Here is an 18838-nt window from a genome sequence, read left to right on the forward strand (position 1 = left end):
AATAAACAACCTCAGCTTTAGAATTTTTTGTTAAATTTTCACTTAAAACTAAATCCGCGCCAAATCCGCAAAATTGTTATGTAAATCCGCGCCAAATCCGCGAAAATTGCGAAATCCGCGTAGTCGTAACCCTGGATTTATTTCACAACATGACATTTCAGGAATAACCCATTTTGTGGAAATTATAAATGAATTTCTCATATTTTCTTAAAATAAATCGCAACTTGATATTGTATCATTTGATTGTATACAAAATGGTTTATAATGATAAACGATAAAACAACTATCAAAAATAGTTAAATTGCCTTTCCATGTGCCAGAGCAATAGCCTGACGGGAACAACCATCAGTTTCCTACATATATTGTAAAACGATTCTTTTTTGGACACCAATATTCTGCATTAATCCTGCTTCATTCCTTCATGAGGAATTACTTTATCTTATGCTAACGTATATGAAACCTCTGAATTTCGCATATCCTTTGAAATCTGTGGCTATGATCGCATAGCAGCTCCACCTCTAAAAACAGGAATTCGAAAAACAAACCAAACAAGCATATTTGCAATGTTTAGTAACTCGATGGGCACAGCATGTACCTATTAGATTTAATTCGGAAAATGTATTGCAAGCAACCTTTATTCTTAGTTGGGACCGAGTATCCAGCCCCAGTACGCCAGACGGGTGTTTGGCTTTGGATGCCCTTCGTAGTTTAGCGGCAAATCACACGTTTCGCGTCTCTGCCTCTTGTATTTGAAACGTATCGAAGTAGAGTGCCCACTTGTCATAAGACAAGTGAAGACATTCCACTAAAAATCTCAAAATAATTTTCTTAACGAAGTAGAGTGGTTAAATCCAAATACATTTTTCGAATTATTAAATCGTTCACATGCTGTTGCAATGCACGCATTATAATGTGATTATTTTTAATTTGTGACAAATGGCTTGATATTTTCCAGTTTTTCAAACCCATCTTTTTAATGAAACAGTCAATAATTTAGAAATAATGGCTAATAATGAATCAAACTCGAAAACGGTGAAAGTTCATATGGGGCTGACATGCAATCATAGGCGGTCACTTACCTTTCTAAGTATGATGCTCATATGGCAGTAATATGTATATACGTTCTTATATGTACCACCATTTATCTTTTATAGAACGTATCTAGTTGTGGAACTCGGTATTCAGCATCCGTCACATCGGTTCTTGCGTAAAGTAGGGATGCTGGAGGCACTGCAAAGCGGAAGGCCTTTCCCGTGGATTGAATGCGAGCATTTTCTTGACCAAATCGTTGGAGAAATCACACAGCTTTGAGCAAAGGTCACGTGGCTCCCGTGGTTGGGTGGCTCGGAAATTTTCCCGCGCCACCGATATGCCCCTCGGCCATTGGCTCTCTGAAGGTCTTCCGGTTAATCTGAAAAGGATGACATTTTTTAAATATTTTTGAAAAAAAAAGCGCTGAAACTCGAGAGCCTAAATGGGTAGTCACTAACTCGAAAATTTTCTCCAGCTGATTGCCTTCTGATGTTCCCGGGAACAATGCGACTCTCTGGAACATTTCGGCAATAATGCAGCCCGAACTCCAGATGTCGACCGAACTGTGATAAGGTTCGCCGAGCAGCACTTCTGGGGCGCGATACCAGAGCGTGACGACCACCGTAGTCAGCTTCATTTCGAAATCGTACGTTTTCGCCAAACCAAAGTCGGCCAGCTTCAGCTGGCCTTGAGCTGAGATGAGGAGGTTCTGCGGTTTCAAGTCACGATGGATGATTCGGTGCGAGTGCAAAAAATCGACACCGGTGAGCAGTTCACGGGAAAGGCGCTGTAATAAAACAAAAACCATAATGGAGATTAGCTTAGCATTTTTATAGAATAGACCGAGCTATCACACAGTGAGGTAACTATAAAATAAAAACAGTTTGCATAACTTCTACTATTTTGAACTAAATTTTAGCACACGAAATTTGTGACAGAATGTTTGTTAAGCTTGGTTGAAATCAGTGATGAACAGGCTTGTAAAATGTCATCTGCATGTCATTTGACTAATTTGTTCATAACTTTCTTTAGAAGCCAAATTTCTTCCATAATTTTAGATGTACTCATAACGCTTGAGTAGGGCTATATTTTTGTCCAAGAGTACATTGCTCTAAATATAACATCTGAGGCTGGAGAGTGGAAACTCTCCAAAATGTCACGTGTCATTTGACATAATGTCATTTGAATGACATTTTGCCTCCCACGCCCCAGATTACATATTTACAGCAATGTCTTGTTAGACAAAGTTGTAGCCACATTTAAGCTCTATAAGTTCGCCATACATCATGAATTGATAGCTACCTTCGAGAAAAAGTTCTAGGAAAATTATACAAACGAATGCAAATGACATTTTACAACACTGGTGATGAACTCTAACTATAAGAAAAATCACTTTAATTAAGCTATAAGAATAAAAAAATGTTGATGTTGCATGAAGAAGAAGAAAGATGATAATTGAAAAAAATCCCCACGGGAAGGCATAAGAAGTTTTTAAAACTCTTCTCAAAAATTCTAAATGCAATTTAATTTAAAACGATGAGCAGTACGGGGTTGGACTTTTCTTATACTGTATTTGGAAAGAGTTTTAAAAATATCTTCGTATGCTTTCCTGTGGAGATTTTTTCGATTATCATCTTTTTGCTTCTTCTTCTTCACATCTTCACAACATCAAAGCGCCAACTGTTGCCGCGACTCTTTTGTTGTGTCGCTGCATGCAACCACATGCAACGTTCCATTTACGCTTCCATACCAAGAGCGACAGAACCGCAATCGCCATGCGACGACGACAGTCGCATCGCGTGTGTTTGGGGAACCTTAAATCCCCTTGTTGTCCATAAGGCTTGCTGACGTTGCACGCCAACAGAAAGGATAGGTTTAGTTTTCGTCGGAGAAGCTTCCGAAGCGATTTCCGATCCTATCCCATTCTCCTATTCTCCCCATGCGCTTGAAAGGGAACGATGAGTAAACGTCAGCAAGCTCTATGTAGACCTTCAGATCTGAACTCAAAACTCAGGAGTAGTTTGACTTATTATATTTGACATATCTCCAAGACCTCAACTCAAGAATAGTTGTGAGTATTGATTGAATGTTGATGTCCTGAGAATAGTGTAAATTATTTATAGGTAATTATCTAATTTTATCGCAAGGAACTCCAACTTTGAAATATGACCGATTTCCGGTTTTGCGTTTCGCTGTTCGTGAAACATTAAGATCAAAACTCAAGGAAAATTTGAAAACTTTTTAATGATCCATGGTTAATGGTTAAACGTCAATGGTCAAAAATTATATTGAAATATGGTGTAGGATCTGTTACAAATCGGTCAACATGACGAACAGAGATTAATCGGTTCGTCGCTGTTCTTCTGTTTAAATCACTGGCATTTCTCTCTTTATGATTTTTGGATGATGGTTCGAGAACTCTCCCCGCTTTGGAAAGGTGGGCTCCCGTACAAATGGAACCAATACTGACATGTGGAGGTTTTGGCAGGGAAGATATGTTTCTGCGGTGGTTCGAAACCCCTCCTGTGTAACTCAAGAGCTAATCAGAGAATCAATCAATGTTAGGCGAAACGAAGTTTGTCGGATCTGCTAATCACTTTGTTTAACTTTTTTAAAAGGACAAAATTAACATCTCGTTATTTTGGCGCACACGCGCTTTTAAAGTTTCAGCACCTACTTGAATGGTCATACGAGGCATTCCTCCAGGGGGAAGTCGTTTGATGAAGTCGTCTAAATCCTGTTCAAGGTGTTCAAACACCAGGAACAGTACTAACTGCCCCTCGCGTTCTAGACGCGGTCCATGGCAAACATCCAACAATCTGTAAAGACAAAGTTAAATTTATTTCGGTAGATTTTTATTCAAAGTGAACAATGAAACTTACTTTACGACATTTGGATGTTGGAAAGCGTCCAACTGTTTCAACAGTGCAATCTCCCGCAGTGTCGACATTGGTACTCCATCTTCGGTCAGAGCCACCCGAACCTTCTTAAGAGCAACTATGTTTCCTTCATTGCTCAGATCACGCGCCTTATATACAGTGCCGTATGCCCCTAAAAATATAGTCGATTATGCTACTCTTTTCAAAATAATGAATGTCTTGAAATAAAATAATAAAAGAATGTCTTGAATTCAAAATAATGGATGAAAATCCATCGCAACCCTTTCGAAAGGACATCTCAACAATTCACCCTGCATTCCCCTATACTTCACCTGTTCCAATCACATTCAGCTCTTCGTAGTTGGTGCTCAGTTGAAACATGGTACTAACGGTGTGGTGCTGCTGTGGCTGTTTGGTTGGTGCCATATCCGACGGAGTCTTTATCCTCCAAGCGTTACTACCTGTAACGGTAATTTCCGGTGCCGCGGGAATAAAATTTAATACCGAATTCGAGTCCACAGAAAAATGCGCATAAACAAAGATAGGAACGCTTGCGCGAGAGCGCGTTGTTGTGGGAACTCTTTTTGCTTTCAGAACGGCGAAACAAGAGCGAAGCGCGTGTTGGTACACGACGCGGAAACCGACACGTATATTACACCGTTCAATTGGAAAGCGAGTTTCCCGAGACGCATACACACGCAAATCTGATTCTACTCAGAGTAAAATCAGCACCATAAAAACCCAGAATAATCCACCTGAGAAATAAGACAAATAAGACAAATAGGACAAATAAGACTAATAAGACAAATAAGACAAATGAGACTAATAAGACAAATAAGACAAATAAGACAAATAGGACAAATAAGACAAATAAGACTACAGTAGCCGTTCGATAACTGCAAAATGTTTACTTTTCAGTTAGCGAATGCCGTTCGATAACTGCAATGCATTCTAGACGTCAAATAGTTGTCAATCGACGTCATATGCAATAAGGTATTTTATGAGACGTTTCGCGGTGGCCCGTTTGTTTACTTTTGATGTTTTGTTTTCATATGATTCTGCGTGAACATTCCGTTAGGTCCGAACACAAAATAATGTTTGAAAAGTTTTACTTTTCATTCGTGTTTTCTTCAGCTTTTCATGCTTAGAATGCAATGGTATGAATAATCTAACGACACGTTTTAAGAATCATACGAAAAACTTTGTTTTAAAGCGCTGGTAGCCGAAAAGTAGAATCGGTAGAAATAATGATGGGACCCATCGGAATGTTATGCCTGAAATTACCAAACAAACGGGCCCCCACTAATTGTCAAAGTAGATAAACACGAGAAAAACAGCTGTTTCGATCTGTCTCATAAAATGCCTTATAAAAGTGCACCGAAATGTGCAGCGCATTGCAGATGTCATTGAGTTTGACATCCGTTTGAAGTTTAGCGGTCCGATAACTGCAAAACGGTTGCAACTAGCGAATTGCAGTTAAAAAGCATTGCAGTTAAATGACTTGCAGTTATCGAACATCTACTGTAATAAGACAAATAAGACAAATAAGACAAATAAGACAAATAGGACAAATAAGACAAATAAGACTAATAAGACGAATGATACGAATGACACAAATAAGACAAATAAGACCAATAAGACAAATAAGATGAATAAGACTAATGAGACAAATAAGACAAATAAAACAAATAAGACAAATAAGACAAACAAGACAAATAAGGCAAATAAGGAAAATAAGGCAAATAAGACAAATAAGACAAATAAGACAAATAAGACTAATAAGACAAATAAGACAAATAAGAAAAATAAGACAAATAAGACAAATAAGACAAATAAGACAAATAAGACAAATAAGACAAATAAGACAAATAAGACAAATAAGACAAATAAGACTTAAGACAAATAAAACAAATAAGACAAATAAGACAAATAAGACAAATAAGACAAATAAGACAAATAAGACAAACAAGACAAATAAGGCAAATAGGACAAATAAGTCAAATAAGACAAATAAGACCAATAAGACAAATAAGACGAATGATACGAATAAGACAAATAGAACTAATAAGACAAATAAGACAAATAAAACAAATAAGACAAATAAGACAAATAAGACAAATAAGACAAATAAGACAAATAAGACAAATAAGACAAATAAGACAAATAAGACAAATAAGCCAAATAAGACAAATAAGACAAATAAGACAAATAGGACAAATAAGACAAATAAGACAAATAAGACAAACAAGACAAATAAGACAAATAAGGCAAATAAGGCAAATGAGGCAAAAGAGGTAAATGAGACAAATAAGGCAAATAAGACAAATAAGACAAATAAAACAAATAAGATAGATAGGACAAAGAAGAAAAATTGATTAAGTTCCTCCGGAAGTTTCTCCGGTAATTCCTACGGAAGTTCCTCCGGGAATTCCTCTGGAAGTTCTTCCGGGAATTCCTCCGGAAGCTCCTCCGGGAATTCCTCCGGAAGTTCCTCCGGTAATTCATCCGGAAGTTCCTCCGTGAATTCCTCCGGGAATTCCTCCGGAAGTTCCTCCGGGAATTCCTCCGGAAGTTCCTCCGGGAATTCCTCCGGAAGTTCCTCCGGGAATTCCTCCAGAAGTTCCTCCGGGAATTCCTCCGGAAGTTCCTCCGGGAATTCCTCCGAAGTTCCTCCGGAATTCCTCCGGGAATTCCTCCGAAGTTCCTCCGAATTCCTCCGGAAGTTCCTCCGGGAATTCCTCCGGAAGTTCCTCCGGGAATTCCTCCGGAAGTTCCTCCGGGAATTCCTCCGGAAGTTCCTCCGGGGATTCCTCCAGAAGTTTATCCGGGAATTCCTCCGGAAGTTCCTCCAGAAGTTCCTCCGGGAATTCCTTCGGAAGTTCCTCCGGAAGTTCCTGGAGGAACTTTCAGGAAATTCCTGGATGAACTTCCGGAGGAATTCCTGGATGAACTTCCGGAGGAATTCCTGGATGAACTTCCGGAGGAATTCCTGGATGAGCTTCCGGAGGAACTTCCGGAGGAATTCCTGGAGGAACTTCCGGAGGAATTCATGGAGAAACTTCCCGAGGAATTCCTGGAGGAGCTTCCGGAGGAATTACTGGAGGAACTTCCAGAGGAATTCCTGGGGGAACTTTCGGAGGAATTCCTGGGGGAACTTCCGGAAGAATTCCTGAAAGAACTTCCGGAAGAATTCCTGAAAGAACTTTCGGAGGAATTCCTGAAGGAACTTCCGGAGGAATTCTTGAAGGAAGTTTCGGAAGATTCCTGGAGGAACTTTCGGAGGATTTCCTGAAGGAACTTCCGGAGGAATTCTTGGAGGAACTTTCGGAGGAATTACTGGAGGAACTTCCGGAGGAACTTCCGGAGGAACTTTTGGAAGATTCCTGGAGAATTTTCGGAGGAATTCCTGCACACTTAAAATAAATCGCCGAATTCGGTACAATTTTACCGAAATCTCAACAGCAGAACTGTTCGGTAAATAATTTAACTGATTTTCGGTGATAAGAAAATTATTTTGAGCTTTTTAGTGGAATGTTTTCACCTGTCATAAGACGAGTTTGAACAATCCCATTGATTCCACATTGTATCTGACAGATACGTATTTCGACCTCAACAGTAAGGCCGTCTTCAGTGTCTTGTACTTGACTCGACTTGTACTAGTCGAGTCAAGTACAAGACACTGAAGACGGCCTTACTGTTGAGGTCGAAATACGTATCTGTCAGGATACAATTAAGTGGTGGAATTCAATGGGATTGTTCAAACTCGTCTTATGACAGGTGATTTTCGGTGATTTTGACAGTTGAGCAATGGAAAAAATTACAAAAAATCTGTAAAATAAATTACCGAACAGTTCTGCTGTTGAGATTTCGGAAAAATTTACCGAATACGGTGAAATGAGTTAAGTGTGTGGAGGAACTTTCGCAGGAATTCCTGGAGGAACTTCCGGAGGAATTCCTGGAGGAACTTCCGGAGGAATTCCTGGAGGAACTTTCGGAGGAATTCCTGGATGAACTTCCGGAGGAATCCCTGTTGGAATTTCCGGAGGAATTCCTGGAGGAACTTTCTGAGGAATTCCTGAAGAATTTTTAGGAGGAATTCCTGAAAGAACTTCCGGAAGAATTCCTGAAGGAACTTGCGGAGGAATTCTCGCTTAACTTTTCAAAAGGACCTAAGTAACATTTTTTTCATGAATTAATTTGAATAGCGCAATCAACATAAAAACATGAAAGCTTTCGATTGCAGTACTCAAATTAATTCATGAAAAAAATGTTACTTAGGTCCTTTTGAAAAGTTAAGTGAGAATTCCTGAAGAATTTCTGGGAGGAACTTCCGGAGGAATTCCTGAAGGAGCTTTCGGAGGAATTCTTAAAGGAGCTTCCGGAGGAATTCCTGTGGGAACTTTTGGAGAAACTCCTGTTCGAACTTCCGATGGAATTCCTGGAGTAACTTCCGGAGCAATTCCTGGAGTATCTTCTTGTCTCATTTACCATCATTTATTTATCTCGTCCCATTCCTACATTTGATTTCTATTTATTTACAGTGAACGTTTGCTTATTGGGTTTTTTTTAGTTGGGGCGCTTTTTAGTTGGGGGTTCGCTAATTGGGGCGAAACCCAATAGACCTTTCCCGTGAAAAAATATTATTCGCTTAAATGATTCCTTTTATTTTTCTGAGACACTTTTCTCAAGAGACCTGTATTTTTTTTCGCCTGGAACTATTAAAAAACAATCAATTACTATTTTTTTAGTTTTTCACCCCTGTCTCCCGTTAAGTTTTTTCTCCCACAAAACCCGTTGAACCCTTGTCTACTTTATTATGTGTGGTGAATTCAAGGCTGTTTTTATTTTTGTTTGTTTGACAGTTGGTTTTTGTTTGCGAAAGTCTTTGGTTTTTCCCTGTTTTTCCGATCGATAACGTGAGTAAAAAGTTAAATTCGGATCTGGATGTGCTCAAACGGCTTAAATATTTAGTTGACCTAGAGTGAAAAACGTACATAAAGACCAATATCCGTTGTGTCATTTGTCAGCTGTAATAGATTTACAGAACCGAAAGAAATCGGCAAAAAAAATGTCGGGGTGCATCTTGGTCGCCACAGGTTCAGAAGTTTCCGATGGAGAGTCTGTAAAATTCATTACCAACTCGTTAACGCGATTGATTCACCGAAAAGCTGACAAACTGCTTTGTAAAAATGAGACCAAAATGACCCTCGTAAACCTAACGGCTAAGCGGTTCCAGGATATGAAGGAGGAACTGCAACCATGCAGTGATTCGATGGATAAAGACGTTGCGGAGGATGCTCCAAGAATTCTTACGATCAAAGACTCATCCGCACTGTCCACAAGAGAGACATCACCGTAAGTTGAAAAAATGCATCAATCGTATAGACTTTTTAATTTAAAGCATATTTGTTTTTACCTTCTAGGAAACACCGGATTACAGGTGGTATGTTGCAGCAAGTCGGTCAGCATTCGCACGACCAATATTAGCCTGGCGACCATCTAAGGGCCATCAACACTCCGCCACATCTTTTTCCATCAAGATTTATTACCCGCCCCGTCGAGCCGGGCCAACTTGATGCCCTTTCTTTTAGAGGTGTTTCGGAACGATATTCTTTCTTGGAGGGAACTGGAGCTGCTAGAGATCGGTGACGTATCGTTTGGGTAAGGTAAACTGCGTACGGAATTTGCAGCTTGACGGTCTCCATTGATCTCTGCCTCCGCCAACCAGAACGACGATCCACATGGGAATTTTCTCATAAAGTTGTTAATCAGCGGAAATAATGTGAGCACCAAGTTGCTTAATCAGGATGGCCCATGCCGAGCGGAGTAAAATGAAGTTGACATAAGTATGAAAATTTCCTAGAGGAAGGATTTACAAGGCTAAGGATTAACAAATTGGGGAGAACGATGAGCACCACCTAATGTTTTTATTATTATGCCTTTTTCTCACTGTTAAACTATAGTCCAAAAAAAGACATCAGACTAAAAAATATAAAAATAAAACGAATCTGAAATGCAGATAAAGATTCTCCTATAAGAAATCATTTTCTAATATAAAGTTTTCAAAAACAAACATTTTTTAATGAATATCTTGACAAAGTACATACATTTATATGTCTTCAAAAAATATTTTAGGGGCATTCAAAATATTTACAATTAAATGTTTGACCTACTTAGAGCATCATTATCGGTCGCGAGCATTTTAATCACCCGCGCAGCGCTTTCATTTTAGTTTCGTCACTCGTTTCCGTATTGGTTATTTTCGGCTCTCAATTTGGTTGCTGTATTCCGTACCGTGCTGTGCCCTTATTCCAATCAGCGCCTAATTCCGTTCACGCAAGACAAAATGATAAATAATAAAGAGTTTATGCCTAAAAACAACAGAAAAATATCCTTGTACTTTTCTATGGTTATGTATGCATGAAATGAAATGAAAACCAGCGTCATTTTTAGCTATTAATAGTGAAAATTTAAACAAAATTTGTTGGTCGTCACTACGAGCGCCATTTTGACTGTTTTCATTAGCCCACTTGCTAAGAACGTCTTTCATAATATTTAAGCATTTTTAAGTGGAAATTTGCCCTGGATTTCAAACACAGCAGCATAACAAGACAAAACAGGTAACATTATAGCGTATTACCAAATTGTTGCCTGTATTTTCCCGATAGAAAATGCTGAGAAGTGAAAAATATCTTGACAGAAATAAGGGTACATCTAAATCTACTTGTTCGTTATTCCGTTCATTGGGTTTAGAGGATGGATACCAAAAATTCCGTGTTTGAGAATATAATCTATGAGCAAGAAAAGGTACATCGTACATGAAGCCATATGAATGGTGAACATTTGAAATTCTATCCCGCAAGCAGGCAGACCGAAAGGAATTCCGTTAACGACTCTACTCGAGACCTTTTTCAACTCGTGCCGGGAAAATACAGTTTTTTTCAGTTAATGATTTAATGATGATTTATAAAGTGAATGCTGGACAATGTTAAGAAAGGGTTTCCGGAGAATACGGACAGTTTTAAACAGCACAATCCATAATTGCGGCGTTCTTGTTTAAAAGCTTTATCCGGAAATTTCTTGGCGAATTTCTATAAAAAAACACTGCTCTCTCTGAGCGGTTATGTTTTACCGAAATCCGTGAATACTTCGTAGAAGTAGGGTTATCCGGTACTTTAAAGAACCGGAAGTTTAAAGAATATTCAAATTGAACGAAACAGTGGTACGAACAATTCCAAACAAACAAAGACATTGTTTTGGAAGGTTCAGGTCAGAATTAAAGGCCTAGTATCCAGGCTCTAGTCAAAACTACGTTGAGGATAAGGTGTAAAACTCCGATAAGGTATTGTATCTGTCCTTTTCTGTGGTACCTAATGCAACTGGGCAGCTAACATCAATGTGTTCATGCTGAATATATCTCGAATGGTAAGTGAAACAAACGAAAAAACAGTCAACTTGGCTATACTAAGGGAATATCATTCATTGTATTTTAAATTTGGAAGGAAATTACATTTTAAGCTTTTTATTTGCAATATTATAATAAATAAAATGATGGATTTATGAGGAAAATGATGCCTGGTATTAGCATCTCCAAGAAATCAAATGTTTTTCGGGTGATTGGAATTAGGAACACAAATGAACAGAATTAGGAACAATGCCATTTCAGATGATTGGAATTAGGACCACATAATTGGTCAATTTTGTTTTCACTAGTGGAGCCTAAGTCTATGGATGCATCCCAACATATTTTATTTTCAATTGTATATAGAAAATGACACTATGTAGCGAAATTGCAGCTTCAAAATACTAAACGGCTATTTTTAGAGCTTTTAGACATAGTGCATTGTCTTAGGTGAACGGAATAAGGGCACAGCACGGTACTCGCGCCCGGTAATCTTGCTCTTAGTTAGATTTGAATAATAATTTATCCCAAAAGGAGCAAGATGAGCACCCCATTTTGAAACAATCGAATAATACACAAAATACTAAAACTCTTTTGTATAACCTACAATCATGATTTACTATGCGCTGAATCTGTTGAGTAACATGTTTATCTTGCCTCGTAGTATATTTGAACCAGTCAAAAACAGAGTTTTAGTTAAGTCACATTTATCGCGATTATCGTACTTTTTGAAATTCGCTTTCTAGTGTAGATGTTAGATAAAGATGCCACAAAAAAGAACTGTCGGATTGTTCTGTAGAAAAGCATGCTTGCTGAGAAGGTAATAATTATTATCCTTATAGGGTGCGCACCTATAAGGCCCTCCTTAGCCATGCGGTAAGACGCGCGGCTACAAAGCAAGACCATGCTGAGGGTGGTTGGGTTCGATTCCCGGTGCCCGTCTAGGCAATTTTCGGATTGGAAATTGTCTCGACTTCCCTGGGCATGAAAGTATCATCGTGTTAGCCTCATGATATACAAATGCAAAAATGGTAACCTGGGTTAGAAACCTCGCAGTTAATAACTGTGGAAGTGCTTAATGAACACTTAGCTGCGAGGCGGCTCTGTCCCAGTGTGGGGATGTAATGCCAATAAGAAGAAGAAGAAGGGTGCGCACCTTGCCCTGTCCTACCCTATGTTGATACCTGATTATCAGTTAACTAGAAAAGCATTCAAGTCGATGAAAATGATGAGCAAAATGCGTCGCCGTCAGTGTGTATTAATATAAATCTAAATGTGTAGAGTTTTCCGTAAATAATAAACTTTTTAATTTTTCTGTATTTCTGCAACATAATGTAAAAGTAAAGTTTTTTTTTGTATTTCTCCATGCCAAACGGGTTCAAAAGCAAATTACTCAAGCTGGAGAAAACTGGGGTGGCATTGCGCACCTCGACTCGAAACGAGCAAACCATGCAAACTGTCATACGAAAGAGCTGTCGAAAGGAGTTGCGCAATGAGGTCCCTTGATATGCATGTCCCATGGGTGTCTTATGCGAATAAGAACAGCATACGTGTGCCTCCGTTTGTGAAACTGATCAGGCTGATACGTGCAATGCTAGATCGTTCAAAATCAAGTATTCGGATTGCAGACAAAGTGTCAATCTCCTTTGTGACCTTAGATGGATTGAAGCAGGGTGATGCAGTTTCGAATTTATTGGTCAACCCTAGTGGGCGGTTAGAAGTCCTGACGTGCAGAGAAACGGCATTATCATCATACGGTCGCATATTATCCCGGGCTTTGGCCACGAACAAGCTGGGTTTACGCGGATTTGGAGACGATCAGGGACACTAGAGGAACATCGCCCTAGACCGACGATTATGGAGCGCTTCATAGGCGCCAGGCATAGGTGTGTCAACCAAGTATCCAGGTAGGTAAGTGTGCCTCATTCCGAATCTTGTTGAGTACCTTTCGTGGATGCGGCTCTTTCCCTCTTCGCTCTTCAGTTTACTGGAATATGCTGAAGTGGAACTACTTGCTGTCGGTTTGCAACGCCTGTACTCGGAGTCGGAAGATCTTTAAAGTCGTTCTTGAGAGGAAAAAATATGCGAAAATTAGTGATGATGAAATAATCGCAGATTCAAAATACTCACCTCGCTGGTCGCTGATCGTCGGTCGCCGGAGTCTCGAACATGTTTGACATCGCCTCTGAAGCGCAGGGTACCAAAACACCGTGTAAGGATGGGATAATTTAAACTGCCAGCTGATGGGATACTCGTTTTGCCACTCGTAGAAGTTATTCGTGAGAATGATGATGGTTTCCTTGATGGGGAAAATGAGGCGACTGGAATCAGAAAAATAGAAAATAAGTACGGTAACTTGTAGTATGTAATGTTAAAAAAATTACTATGACTCACTTTCACCTTTCGTCGAAAATTCCATAAACGGGGGAATTTAAATGCTCGTCGTTCCGCATCTTTCACATTTCCGATTTTGACCTGTTCCGTGTCATATACAAAAGCCGCCAGAACCGATTGCTGCATCGACCAATCTAGGGCCGGCGGAATATTCGTTTTGTCCATCGTTCTTCTCCTTCAAGGGCAGCTCATCGTATACGCCCGTGTTTAGTAGGATCCGTACCTACCAAACGCCTTGCTGCAGCACATTCCGATTCCCATATAGATAGCACTGTTCTCGTATATACAGTGAATAATTTTCGTCCAACTGAATCGCAGGAGGTAATTGTCCAACAACTTCGAGTTTTAGGCCCATTTTCCGCCGTTCTTTGAGCAGTTCGCTGGGACCCACGTCAGGACAGCCAACTTCCGCGCTCCCGTGTCATTTGGAACACGCTTACCCTGGAAGATCCAGTGTTTCTAGAACTGGAACCCAATGTGCTGTCGAAGTAGGACGGTCGCGAAACGCATTTCAGTGGTTAAAGACAAAAATGTATCGATTATCTTTGGAAAACTCTAATAATCTCGCGCACAAACTTATTTTTTTGTTTCGATTGAATAACAATCCGCGTGATGATGGGCGAAGCGCGCGACTTTTTGACATTTGAACTGTAAATAAACATGAGACAGAGTTGCCAGAAAAAGTTGCTCAGCGGTGTTCTCACCATTGTATAGTGTTGCCAAAACACGATTATTCATAGGATCACCATCGTCTGGTACGAATATTCACCTCATAAAACAGACAATGTTGATGTTTTGAAAAAATTGTAAGGAAATAACCGTTTCATAAAAACAGATTATTTTATGCGCAATGTTAGCTAAACCCAAGGACGTTTTAGGGAAAAATACAAAACATAGGTGTTTGGTCGGACGGGAAAGGTCTATTAAAAAGCAGCTAAACGTCAGAATGTGATGTCAAAAACGCATTGCCGTTTTGTTTCCGTGTTTGGCGGGATCGATATTTTCTGGTGCGTAAAATTTTCCTTTGTTCAATGCAAAAAGTAAACAACATTGACGCTTGTCAAAACGCCCCAATTAGCGAACGGCAATCGCTAGTTGGGGTGAGGTCGTGCCCCAATTAGCGAACGATCACTGTATGTGGTATCTCCGTGTTTACAAATGGGAATACGCTTTTTTCTAGTGTCACGCTACATACAAAGTTGACGGACTTTCTATCACTCCTATCGCTCCTTTCCTGCCGTGCGCCACAAGAAAATAGGGTGTTGACTAGAAATACTATAATAAGAGATCGGTGAAGACGCCATCTTGCTTCCAATCGAACCGTCAAAAGCGGTTCCAATTCGACTTGTTTACTTTTTGCATCCATAAGAAGCAAGCAAAAAGTTCAAGTGGTGCCAGTATTATTTTCACGATTTCATGCATTTTCATACGTTGCCATTTCGACAGTTTTTCACTCCGCCGGTCTCTGGTTATAGGGTGGCTAGTGTTGACTACTCTTTTGTATGTAATTTGGGAACCTTGGTTGAAGTAAAAAGAGCTTCCTGCAAAATTTATTGCGGTCACACCCGAATAAAAAATACAGTAGAATATTGCCGATTCCACCAATTTGAAGAGTTATGTGTAGATTGTGATTTGCCCGCTTCTTTTTCTCACACTCACTGTCATTTCGGGTTGATCGATTTTTGTTACTGAAATTTACCCAATTATAACCCATTACTCGTTAGTCACATGTAAGCGTGTACACTAAATCGATTCCCGCCATGATTTGACGTCTATTTGTTTTCAGATTGAGCACTCACACACAAATATCATACACGGAAAATCAAACTTTTTTGAGTGTATTGAGTGTGAGAAAAAGATGACTGTGAGAAAAAAAAATCTCGCAGAACTCTTATAAAGTGCAAAAAGCGCAATAACAATACAATTTATTGTAACACTACTATTAAAAACATTAAATTGGCAATAGGCTATATTGTAAATGAAACTATAGAAATACATTAGAATGCATTGTTATGAACCATTTACTCAAATGTAAATGAAGTTTTTGCTATAGAATGTACGGGTTGTTAAGTATTGTTACTATACAAAATATGAGATTTTTCCATAAATTTTTTTCGTCACACAATAGAGTGTATGGTTAATATATTGTTGAAATATCCGAACAACTCTGTTCAAAATACAATGGATTGTATTGTATTTGTATAGTAAAACAATATAATTTTTGATTTCTCAGTTGTGACAGCTTTACTGTTCAACAATGCAATTTTAAGGGAAAAATGCATATTTGGCGCTATGAGGCAAATTTTGTTATATAGTTTATATACAATATAAAGAAACGTTTAAAAAACAATTGCAAGAATTGTTACATTAGAGGAATATGTTGATGTATTGTATCCTCATTGTTGATACAATCTGTGCAACCATCAAGAAACAATGTATCCTATTGTATACCGTACATTGTATGGTAATTCAATTGTTTACACTATTGAACCAATAGTACAATTTTATTCGGGCATATACTTTTTATTACATCAAAATGATCGTTGAAAAGTTTTAAAACTTTTGTTAGTTGGGTTTTCCGAAATTCGGTTCCTTTATGCGTCAAATCATCGGAGAGAGGTACTGAGAAGCGAAAATTTTAGTTGTATACAATAAATCAGTATTATTATTATTTATTCAGACTAAGGCCGAAGTGGCCTGTGCGGTATATAAGAGTCTTCTCCATTCGGCTCGGTCCATGGCTACCCGTCGCCAGCCACGCAGTCTACGGAGGGTCCGCAAGTCATCTTCCACCTGATCGATCCACCTTGCCCGCTGCGCACCTCGCCTTCTTGTACCCGTCGGATCGTTGTCGAGAACCATTTTCACCGGGTTATTGTCCGACATTCTGGCTACGTGCCCGGCCCACCGCAGTCGTCCGATTTTCGCGGTGTGAACGATGGATGGTTCTCCCAACAGCTGATGCAACTCGTGGTTCATTCGCATCCTCCACGTACCGTCCGCCATCTGCACCCCACCATAGATGGTACGCAGCACTTTCCTTTCGAAAACTCCGAGTGCGCGTTGGTCCTCCACGAGCATCGTCCAGGTCTCGTGTCCGTAGAGGACTACCGGTCTAATGAGCGTTTTGTAGATTGTCAGTTTGGTACGGCGGCGAACTCTATTCGATCGGAGCGTCTTGCGGAGTCCAAAGTATGTACGATTTCCAGCCACTATACGTCTCCGAATTTCTCTGCTGGTATCATTTTCGGCAGTCACCAGTGAGCCCAAGTACACAAATTCTTCTACCACCTCGATTTCGTCACCACCGATGCCAACTCGCGGTGGGTGGCTCACATTGTCTTCTCTTGAACCTCTTCCTATCATGTACTTCGTCTTCGACGTGTTGATGACTAGTCCGATCCGCTTGGCTTCCCTCTTCAGTCTGATGTAGGCTTCCTCCATCTTCTCAAAGTTTCGTGCCATAATATCTATGTCGTCAGCGAAGCCAAATAGCTGGACGGACTTATTGAAAATTGTACCACTCGTGTTAATCCTTGCTCTTCGTATTACCCTTCCAAAGCGATGTTGAATAGCAGACACGAAAGACCATCACCTTGCCGTAACCTCTGCGGGTTTCGAAGGGACTCGAGAATGCCCCTGAAACTCGAACTACGCACATCACCCGATCCATCGTCGCTTTGATCAACCGTATCAGTTTATCCGGAAATCCGTTTTCGTGCATAAGTTGCCATAGCTGGTCCCGATCGATTGTATCATATGCGGCTTTGAAGTCGATGAATAGATGATGTGTGGGCACGTTGTATTCGCGGCACTTCTGCAGTACTTGGCGAATGGCGAACACCTGGTCCGTGGTGGAGCGTTCGCCCATAAAACCCGCCTGGTACTGCCCCACGAACTCCCTTGCAATTGGTGCTAGTCGACGGCATAAAATTTGGGAGAGTACCTTGTAGGCGGCGTTCAGCAATGTGATTGCGCGGTAGTTGCTGCAATCCAGCTTATCGCCCTTTTTGTAGATGGGACACACGACACCTTCCATCCACTCCTGCGGCAAAACTTCCTCCTCCCAAATCTTGGTAATGACCCAGTGCAGCGCTCTAGCCAGTGCCTCACCACCGTGTTTAAATAGCTCTCCTGGTAGTTGGTCAACCCCAGGGGCTTTGTTGTTCTTCAGCCGGCCAATCTCCTCCTGGATTTCTTGGACAATAGTTCAGTATTTAGAACTTAATTCAAATTTGGGAAATAGTACACTGCCGTAAAAAACCTTCCGGATATCATTAACTTGCCTTATGAAAATTAGCCACAAGGAAACACTTTGAAAATCATAAGGTTACCTTATGATGCGGAATGAACTTTGGATGAACCAGACGCATAGTGAATGTTTATGTTTCTCATAAAATTACCTTATGAATTTTGTAAGATAACCTTATGAAATTTTATAAGTATACCTAATGAAATTCTTAATCGAGATTTTATTTCAGTTATTATAGTTATCAAAATTTTTCTTGTAAATGCGAAAAAAATATGCTAAACACATTTTATTATTTTTAACAGAATGAAAATTTTATTAATCCTTCATCTTTCTAAATCACTGTAATTTTTTTCTTTTCCTATGTCTCTACATTCCAACTGGAAGTTGGCCTGCTTTTCAACTTAGTACTTACAAATACAAAATATAATATATTGCATGGCAGATTTTGTCAACCCATATTACCCAGCGTCCTACAAATAGAATAGTTCTTGTGAACGTAACCTACACTCCAAGTAGAGATGTCGCAAATTAATCGATTACTTCGATTAATCGATTCATCGTTGTGATAATCGATTAATTTTGAATCGATTATTACCCAACGATTAATCGATTCAATAATCGAGAGGAATCGTGAGTAATCGATTAGTTACTAATCGATTAATCAGAATTTTACGACATCATAAGGATGTCGAAAATTAATTGATTATTTCGATTAATCGATTCATCGTTGTGATAATCGATTAATTTTGAATCGATTACTATACAATGATTAATCGATTCAATAATCGACAAGAATCAAGAGTAATCGATTAGTAACTAATCGATTAATCGGGATTTTACGACATCTCTAACTCCAAGCATTAATTGGTTAAGTTTATA

The 18838-nt window shown here is 39.5% G+C and overlaps 2 protein-coding genes and 1 pseudogene across 3 annotated transcripts; 1 reads left to right on the forward strand and 2 right to left on the reverse strand.

The window, feature by feature from the left end:
* Positions 1-228: 228 nt before the first annotated feature.
* On the reverse strand, positions 229-4528 carry LOC134218523 (cyclin-dependent kinase 4). 2 transcript variants are annotated; one of them, XR_009981355.1, is made up of 6 exons: positions 4244-4528; positions 3915-4083; positions 3710-3851; positions 1491-1819; positions 1080-1411; positions 229-518 (listed from the first exon to the last, which is right to left on the reverse strand). XR_009981355.1 is itself a non-coding variant. In XM_062697631.1 (5 exons), exons 1-5 carry the CDS (start codon positions 4335-4337, stop codon positions 1192-1194), a joined length of 954 nt encoding a protein of 317 aa, XP_062553615.1. In that variant the 5' UTR covers positions 4338-4528; the 3' UTR covers positions 229-1191. The 2 variants fall into 2 exon arrangements, 1 of the variants encoding a protein (XP_062553615.1); XM_062697631.1 differs by having other exon boundaries at positions 229-1411.
* A 4239-nt stretch (positions 4529-8767) lies between these two features.
* LOC134214348 (uncharacterized) lies at positions 8768-11304 on the forward strand. Its single transcript, XM_062693744.1, has 2 exons — positions 8768-9266; positions 9335-11304. The coding sequence occupies exons 1-2, from the start codon at positions 8980-8982 to the stop codon at positions 9396-9398; spliced, it is 351 nt and encodes a 116-aa protein (XP_062549728.1). The 5' UTR covers positions 8768-8979; the 3' UTR covers positions 9399-11304.
* Positions 11305-11536: 232 nt separating this feature from the next.
* Positions 11537-14334, reverse strand: LOC134214349 (uncharacterized; annotated as a pseudogene).
* Between the last annotated feature and the right edge of the window lie 4504 nt (positions 14335-18838).

This window comes from Armigeres subalbatus, chromosome 2 (genome assembly GCF_024139115.2).
Source record: "Armigeres subalbatus isolate Guangzhou_Male chromosome 2, GZ_Asu_2, whole genome shotgun sequence".
Classification (NCBI taxonomy): Eukaryota; Metazoa; Arthropoda; class Insecta; order Diptera; family Culicidae; genus Armigeres; species Armigeres subalbatus.